Genomic DNA, 9,844 nt, shown 5'->3' on the forward strand with positions numbered 1-9,844 from the left:
TAGAGCCCAGTAGACAAAAAAAACAGTTTGCACGATAACAAAATAAATGATGTACAACCGCATGGTGGCGTTGCAGCGAACATTGTGATGTTCACGAACGATGTGAGTACATAAATTAATTTGCCGCTATGACATTGTTCACGCCGTGTCTATGCGTTTGTGTTGAAACTCTTGATTACCTCGAGATTACTTCGTCCCATATGTGACCAATAATTATCGTGAATTATAATTGTTATCAGTCATTACGTTTTTGTCATTGACGTATCTACCTTCAAGTGAAGTAAGGTCATGTGAAGTCAAATGAAGGAAAGTTAAATATAGAGCGCACTCACGTCTCCATGTGTTTAACCAATACCAATGGAATATACGTTCCAACTGATGTCCCACTCCGCCAATTATCAGTGCGTGAACTAATCCCAAATTAAAACACATCATCATATGTTAAGACCCTTTTGTTTATTTTTTTGACACTTCTCTTTTGTTTTTATTTTTATTTATTATCCTCGCTTGATAGGGTAATAAATACGTCTTTATCTACAATGAATGTCTTACCAATATTCTTCAACTACGACAGGCATTTCAATTTTATTATCGTTATATTTCCATGAAGATATTGGTCATGGGCACTATTTACTATACACTAAATACTGAAGGTGGATATCATTTTGGAGTTAGTATTTATGTTTGATATCCTGTAACAGCCAATCAAGTGACATCACAAACGGGGTCTTAAGGTCAGGCAGATATTGTATGCCAGTGGCTGTGTGTGTTTGAGTGGAGCTGCACAGGGATTCACACGTATGAGTGTTAGATGCAACATGCTTGGTCATGTAGCGGAGTGATTATGTATTCTGTCGCAATTGCATTATGTTTTTGTAGCAAATTTGAAAATGATTTCTTGGATATAACCCAGGCATAGGGTTGCCTCCCCGACGGTCAATATTAATATCATAGGTAAAATTTAATTCGCCCAAACTATAATCTGAGTATCTGGATCATAATCTAAGTTGTCGATACACGATTGAATATGTTCCAAAAACGAAAAGAGTGACATTTCGTTATTTGGAGCGTGTATATTAAGTAACAAAAAAGAGCTATTTTCAATTAACATATGTATATGAACAAAACTACCATCGGAGGCGATGACAGTGTTTTTAACATCAAAGTCTATATCGCGAATAACTGTAAGCGGTCTCATACTACTATTAGTACCATTAGTATCCTGACCTCTAAGTTGCGATGACCAACTATACTGGTCCGTGGAGAGACTATCGGTCTCCTAAAGGTAAATAATATTCGCTTGTTTTCTACTTAGCCAATTCCATAGATTTTTTATACCACACTTTTAATTTTTAGTACCATTTCTCACAAGAAGATATACAAAACGGTGCAAATAACATAATTAAAAATGAACTACAGCATATAAAACATGTAATTATGACTATAAAATAGACGAAATTGATTTACCTTAATACCACCGAAACGCAGAATATACGATCTTGACTATCTCTTACACTTAAGAAGCTCGTCTTGTAATTCCGATATAGTTGGTGTTTATCCTCTAATCGCTGTAATCTCTCCAATAAGGCATTAACTTGTCAGTCGTGTATTTTACCGATCCTTCATTAAATTCCAAGGCCTTTTGTAGATGGAACGGTGCGACCGAGCGAGCTTCCGTGTACAGATCAGACGATGATGTCTTCGCAAAACTGTCTGATTTGGATATTGAAATCCGTTGTTATTTGCAATGGACCATTTTAATTGACGTTGAATTTAGTACTTAATAATTGTTACCTAACAATTTATCTTGTTTTCCAATAGCGTATCATTCATTCGTCGTGCAAAACAACATTGTATTCAGGTTCTTGGCTCAATACTGGGATGCATTATCGCGAATAATCTGTTGCAATGACGTGGGTTCATAAAATCCACTGGTATTAATAATGCTCTAATATAACATGCAATAACGAACGGTCCTTCATGTCATGTACAATACCCGCAAATATCAAATATACACTTCAGACTATATATACTTATATGATATGCTCTTGCTAATACAAGAGCACGTAATGCAGCTATAATAAGAACATAAGGAGGAGACGAGTCACGTAATGAAAATCTTGATTTAACGAAATATCTAGTATAATGCCAATACCAGATACACGTATGTACATTTCGCCGCCTGAAACAAATTAGTCTACGTTAATATGACATACTATGCACACGCAATACTCACTCGAAACGGAAGGGAAAAGCTCTGCCTTCTCAACAATGTTCCTAGTTGTACAAATTTGAGCTGACCAATGTTTTTTGTTATAACCATTCCGTATTTAAATCCACACGAGTCATTAATTTTGATAATTTTGCCGGCGGTCGTTTTACCCTTCTCACGACTTCCATGTGACTGCATTCTGACCAATCAGCATGACAGTATTAGGCATGGAATATGATAATAATTTCAATTCATTATTGTAAAAAACAAAACCATTTGATAACACAAGCGTGTGGTGTGAAGTATTTACATCATTAGAGACATACGCGTGTTGATTTTACCTGAATACTATCCCTGCAACCTTTCACCAGACAACTAAGTATGTTTTGACATTGACAGTGGTATATAATTTGTTGGGCGTGTATATGACTGTACATGACCGGCTTTGTTGTCTATAGCAACAGGAGGCACATGTTCTATTATACGACCTTAAATAGATACTGCTGCTACATTATCTGACATTTACCTCAGGTTTTTGCTCAGATTACATTGACTAGTTGAATGATGCATAGCTTAATTTGTATCGCCTCACTGGTGGTGTCTCTTGTTATTGGTGCAAGTAAGTAGAGTTATTCATTTTGTAACCTTCTTCAGATTCGTATGTTTTTTGTATTCAGTGCCCGATTTTGTATGTAGTTGTGCGACGATAATGCCTGGCGGAGGTAGTAGGGTGAGTGGTACATATGTAACGTGGCACATCATATATTAGTTCCAATTGAGTTGTGTTTCATGTGAACAAAACATGAAGATTGTTCATTTATTAATTCACACATACATAATATATCAAACATATTATCTAGATATCAAGGATAACATGGTTTGGAGAAAGTTTCAGGTATCTGAAATTTAGATTTGTTTTCGAGGTTTACAACTGCAGTGACTGTAACTCGTTGCGATGCTTTGTAATATCGTACTAATATCACAAGTATATCGTACGTGTTGCAGCATGCATTTTTCCTTGAATTGTATTTAATCGAAAATTGTGCCGGTCGCCACAATTATTTAAGCTGTTTGATTCGTATATATTTAAAATATATATAAGTATATTTAAAAAAATTAAACTGAATAATTGTAACGTGACATTTTGATTCTCAATATTCAAATGATATATTTTCGATGAAGTACATATCTTGCTAGATGCAGTACGTGGAGTATTATTATAAGTATGACGTTGAATGATATTGTTAGAGATACAATGCATATATTATTGTTTACATTTGGTGCATGACGCTCTATAGTGACATCCGATTAAGCTTAATCAATTTTCTAAAGATCTATTGTGGCATGGTAATTTGGTCGATTTGTATATGCTTTAAAATTAAAGTGTTACGTTAATATACCCGAACAAATTACGAAACCTCACTGTTGATTTATTTCTCAAACAAATAAAAATGGAGAGTTTTCTCTGTTTTAATGTTAAAAAAAACGCGTTTTGCCCTCACTTGAAATTTGGATCGCAAAAAATGGTAATTATAGATACATAATTCATCTGGCTATATACATTGTCTTTAAATGCAGTAGAACAATCGGATTGCAGTAATCGAAGGATCAAAGTATCAAGTTCGGAATTAAAACTGTGCGATATCACGGATTGACTTGTAATATCAGTATATTCAAACATAGTTTTACGAAGAGTGTGTTTTGTGGATAAATGCTAATAATTTCGAAGCAAAATATTTTGGAATTAGATGCAACGCAGATCGTGGAACACAGTAATTATTCAAACACTGATTTAAAAAAAGTGCATTCGAGTTCATCTTGGATGCTTAAGACGTTTATTAAGTAATATTATAAAAGATTTAAAAAAAATATTAAATCGGTCACACACTATATTCGGATATAACTATGCGAATGATAAAATATCTTGGTGGATATAACGTTATAACTTTTCCTCTTATTCGAACGTAGAACGCCGGTTTGAACACCGAAATGTTCGATAATGACAGTCAAGAATGTGCGACTAATATGTTATTTACGTAATACCACAACCGTCAACTTCGCTGATTATGTAGCAAAGTGGGGTTCGATGGCAGACACGCCACAGGGATTCAGAACTATTCGTGCAATCTAACAACAATTTTGGTTTAGTGATTAATACACGAGTCCTACATACTTATAGCTGTGTGTTCACATTTCTGACCAAGGACTTACAATTGTTTCACTAAATTAGAAAACGCCGTGGTCGGGTGTTTAACGTCCGCTGTGACACAAACTAAATAGTACCAGTCACACAGTAGAAATATCACCATTTGTGACCAGACATCGACTATTGTACGTTATTGCAGCATAAAAAACCGCGTTCCGCGTTTGCTAATAAATATACGGTTATATTTGGAGAGTTTGCTATATGTATAATCCAGAAATACATTTACACAAATATAACTCAAATTGATAATAAAATAACCAGGATGTTCAATAACAAATTGATGTCTCTATCACAAACAACAGATGGTGACAATCATACACAAACAAAGAAGGCATATGAAATTTCCAGTTGACCAGATTTTATGAGGTCAATTATTGAACTCTATAAACCAGGTTGTTTTAAAGCTGATCACACTAAGTCTGTATTTGACTGTATTATCGATTGATTTTTATGTGGTACAATATAACTTCACTTAATTAATTGTAGGGAAGACATGATGGTTGATCTGTTGTATACTGGGACCCATCTACTCTAGCTAAAGGTATAATTCTCTGACACAATGTGGACTTTAAAATCGTTAGCCCAAAGTATATTAATTTTGCTTTTATCAATAACAGGCCTTAAAACCAACCAATACCAAATTCCCAAATGTGCACTATATTATTGAAAACCAGCAATAAAAACCATCATGACGTAATATTATAACTAATCCGAAACATGTGAAAGTTATGAAAGCCAACATGATATGACGTTGTAAATATACAGAACACTTCCTATTCAACAAACGCTCGAACTCTTTCTCACTGCTTACTCGAAATGAGATCGTTTGAGGTTATAATGAAATATAAATCTCTGAAGTTGTGTTCTGTATCATGCAAGGTGTTGTTGTGCAAATCAACTCGGTAATAAAATGCAGTAGACCAACAACACACAAACGAGGTAACATAGACGTTCTCATTTCTTATTACCAATAATCTAACTAAGGTATACATTTGGGGGCGGGGGTGATTTTGTGATGTTTTGCTTTCATCGTTTTTGTTGGTTTCATTTTACTCCAGAATAGCTAAAATAATCATTAAGCTAATGTGAAGTATTATTACTAGAATATGTGATAGGAAGTTGTAAAACAGTAAATGATCTAATGTTCTGATTTATACGTGTTATTATAGATACTTTTAAATAGTATGTAAAGTATTTACTGGCATATTATTACTGTTTACGTCATATACTCAAGTCACACAATGGAAATGAAAAGACACACATAGTTGTACATAGTTGTGGTTGTACTAAGTTAACCCAATGCAGCTATTTGAGAAGATTACTGATCACAGTATAAACTGACAAATGTGTTTGAAAATAAACCTTGAACAGATCTAATTACCTTACAGTGACTTCACACACAAGGTCAAATATTAACTAGAGTAAAAACAAAGTCATTTTTCTATAATGAACTTAAGATGGCACTGGTTCCAATAACATGAAATGTACACGTAATCACACATCGATGACAAATTCCGAAGGTTTTCAAGACAACTATTACACCATGGATTTTCTGGTTAAATCCTGATACAGATTAGTAGGATTGAATTTCAAAACATTAAAAATATTTTTCTTTAACTAAAAAAAAAGCTTTCACAACAATTACGTTTTAACTGAACAAATAATTACTTCATATCTCATTATTATACATGTAATGTGCACCAATAATGAACTTGGTTATCCTTATACCTTTCTTTATAACATATATAAATTTGAACCCGATCAAGTAAAAATTACTTGAGTTATCGTACAAACAAGAAATAACCAATCAGTAGGCGTCTCTCATTAATTATGCAAGCAAAATGCACCAACACCGAACTTGGCCATTGTTGCATGTTTGTTTATGCCAGCCATATATAAATTTGTATTCAATCATGTAAGAATTACTTGAGTTATCGCGCCCACAAGCGAAAACAAATCAGTAGCCATCTCTCATTAATTATGCCAGAAAAAGGCACAAATATCGAACTTGGCCATATTTGTATGCTTGTTTATAACATACATAAATTTACTTTAGTTATCGCACCCACAATTCACGCCAACAACAACAACATCACCAACGACGCCAAAATATTCTCCTTACTATACCTTCGCCTTCGTTTACACTACACCACGAGCAAGGCAAAAAGCATTTATTGCCATATCTTTATGACATGACAATAATTCAGTAAAATTATCTCACTCAATCATTAACATTTTACAGTATATGTGATCAATTCGATATTCATTACATCTATCACTAGAAAAAGAATTGAACTGGCGTAATCATGAAACGCTGTACAGTGCGTGAAAAAGATCGAACAAAGACAACGTGCAGGAAACAACAATCTTTCTACCTACAACTGCAATGAAACAAGTTACAAATACATATGTCGCTATTTTGTTTCGTCATTTGAAACAAACGCTATATTAATTTTCTTTATTGAGGCAGCAAACTGGGACACGTCTTAAACACCGTAGTACATGTTAGCATGTGAACAAATATAAGTATTAATGCAAGTGGTTCGAATATTTAGTGACTTATACATTCAATACAACACACCTGGGCAGAAAATATTAATTAAGTCAAGTTAAACTTTATTATTATTTTGTTTGTTTTAAAGCTAGCTTCAGGGTTACGGCTGACTGGAAATCATGCGAAAGTGCGCTTATCAAACTCAGGTTGGCTAAACGAATTGGAAATGAAATCCAAAAAGAGAAAATAGTATTTTATTACATACAAGAAGCAGGTGGACAAGTTCCCGAGGGGTTCCCATCAGGCTGGTCAATGTTAAAATCTCCGGCTGGAGAGCGAAGTATTCAAACGTTCATCGGTCCATTCGAACCGCGAAAGGATTATGATATTTACTACAGAGAGCTGACAGCTGTTAATAGCCTAAAACAAATAAATCTTGACAGATGTAAGTATAATTTTGCGAAATTAGCTTTCAAGGATTTGTGTGTATTTTGCTTTAGGCGTGATTATTTGGCTATTGTATGTAGTCGCTGTGTATAGTAGTACAAAATAATAAATTGTGATATTTAAATTAGTTAATTAAATTTAATGCCCCTATAGAGTAGATGTTAATCAACATACTCCTTGCAACAATCCTAATTTCCAACAAATATTAATTTATTTTAAGGTCTGACAAGCGCTCCTGTGACCGAAGATACAAACGGTACGTCGTATAAAATATAATCATCAATAACTGACATAGCAGAGCATAAATTGCACCATATATATTTCAGATAAAACATTCGAATCAAAGACACCTTCATATTTTTTAGGACAAGTTGAGAAAGATCCGCACATGACAACATTTGATGGCATGCGGTATAACTTCCAAGGCATATGTACGTATATTCTGACACAGGATTGTCGGAATATTGCCCATCCATCATTTCAAATCAATGCCGATTTCCGGGGTAAATATTCCGACTTGCGCTCGAAGTACTTGTCTCGCATAGAGTCTGTAAATGTCATTAAAGGCGGTTTTCAGTTACTAAAAATCCTAAAGAACAATTCGTTTATGGTAAGCAATTTTAATGTTGCTTTATTTCAAATTATATATCGTCCACACTCAACTTGCCACACCATTTTTTTTCTTTTTTCGACTAATGAAAACAATCGTCGTCGTAATTTTTAATTGACAATAAGTTTTAAGAAAAAAAAAATAAGTGAATTCTACTCACATTGTATTGTATACTTTCAGATCAAAGGACAAATGTTCATGAATTCCTCTGCCGTAATTGGCGACGCTGAAGGCACTGTAGATGTAAAAGACGGTCGAATGTACGTTGAAATAAACGACCCCGCTGTATCTCTTATCTGGACAAAGACAACCCGTGGAATAAATATATTTTTAAAAGATCCGAGTATGCGTGGTAATGTCTGCGGCCTTTTAGGCAATGCTAATGGTATTGCATATGACGATTTGATGAAACCAGATGGACTTATTGTGTCTAAAAATAATGCTGACATTTACGAATTTGGAAATAGTTGGGAGGTGCCTGAAAGGTAGGTATACTCGACTGAGAGTAGACACAGTTTAATTGTATTATAACACCCAAGAATGTGCTTAATATATTTCCGGATTTGTTGTCTGTACCCATTTTACTTGGGATGGGTCAAATTCAAGTAGATTATGATATTTTTTTGTTGATGACAGTTCAGGTTAGTACAATGTGTACGAGGCGCGGCATGTAAATTTATTATTTTGTGTATACTAGAATAACACGTACTAATAATTCAAAATTACGGATGTATTGGAGACCGTGGCGTGTGTGTTTTAAAATGATGTGTGCATTTTAAAAACGACGTGACTGTGCGTTTTAATGGTGTGTGTTTCAAAATGAATGATGTGTGTATGTGTTCATTAAATGTAGGTGCATTAAAAAAGATGTGTGTATTTTAAATGGCGTGTGTATTAAAACGACGTGTGTATTTAAAAAAAATATGTGTGTTTAAAAAATGACGTTTTAAAAATTGTGTATGTTTAAAAATGACGTGTGTGTTTTAAAAAATATATGTATATAAAAATGACGTGTGTATTTTAAAATAATGTATGTTTAAAACTGACCTGTGTTTGTTTTTAAAAATGACGTGTGTGAGGTCGAATGAAAATGTGTGTGTGTAAAAAAAAAAAACGCGTGCATTAACCTTTTTCGCCTGTAGGAGACGCTATTTTTGAATGATTTTTTTTTCTCGTGTGTGTGACAAAAAAAAACGCGTGCATTAACCTTTTTACGCCTGTGGAGGGCGCTATCTTTGAATGATTTTGTTCGTGTGTGTGTTTTAAAAAAAATCGCGTGCATTAACCTATTCACGCCTGTGGAAATGTAGCCATTTTTGTTTGTGTATTTCTATAACGTCAATAAGTTACGTACAAAGGAACTTGTCCAGCACGAACGTTTTATTCATTCGGCCCTAAAAATTTACCAACATTGTCAGAGGCCTGTCGATGTATTCGTGTTAATGGTTGCAGAAGACAATACGTCTATCCGTAATAAATCGACAGGCCTCTGACAGTGTTGGTTAATTTATAAGGCCGAATGAATAAAACGTTCGCGCTGGACACATTTCTTTCTACGTACCTCATTGATGTTATAGAAATCTACACACGAAAATGACTAGAACTTGAGACGACGCCTCCACAGCGTGAATAGGTTAATGCACACGATTTTTGTTACACATACACGAAAACAATCATTCAAAGATAGCCCCCTCCACATGCGTAAAAAAGGTTAATGCACGCGTTTTTTTTCACACACACGAAAAAAAATCATTCAAAAATAGCGCCTCCTACAGGCGTAAAAATGTTAATACACGCGTTTTTTTTACACACGAAATTTCCATTCGACCTCACACACGTCATTTTTAAAATGACACACGTCATTTTATCACACAC

The 9,844-nt window shown here is 34.3% G+C and overlaps 1 protein-coding gene across 1 annotated transcript; it reads left to right on the forward strand.

Moving 5' to 3' along the window:
• Positions 1–1,239: 1,239 nt before the first annotated feature.
• LOC146735600 (BMP-binding endothelial regulator protein-like) lies at positions 1,240–8,458 on the forward strand. The gene is made up of 4 exons (XM_085505937.1): positions 1,240–1,285; positions 7,061–7,357; positions 7,686–7,969; positions 8,150–8,458. Exons 1-4 carry the CDS (start codon positions 1,240–1,242, stop codon positions 8,456–8,458), a joined length of 936 nt encoding a protein of 311 aa, XP_085362063.1.
• The last annotated feature ends 1,386 nt before the right edge of the window (positions 8,459–9,844 follow it).

The sequence above is a fragment of the Saccoglossus kowalevskii genome, chromosome 12, assembly GCF_978046115.1.
Source record: "Saccoglossus kowalevskii chromosome 12, keSacKowa6.1, whole genome shotgun sequence".
Taxonomy (NCBI): Eukaryota; Metazoa; Hemichordata; class Enteropneusta; family Harrimaniidae; genus Saccoglossus; species Saccoglossus kowalevskii.

Bases quoted from the DNA above. Each gene is read 5' to 3' on its own strand.
- LOC146735600 (XM_085505937.1), top strand. From the start codon at position 1,240: ATGACCAACTATACTGGTCCGTGGAGAGACTATCGGTCTCCTAAAG. The intron at 7,358-7,685 runs GTAAGTATAATT...TATATATTTCAG, and splicing joins ACAAATAAATCTTGACAGAT to ATAAAACATTCGAATCAAAG. The intron at 7,970-8,149 runs GTAAGCAATTTT...GTATACTTTCAG, and splicing joins TAAAGAACAATTCGTTTATG to ATCAAAGGACAAATGTTCAT.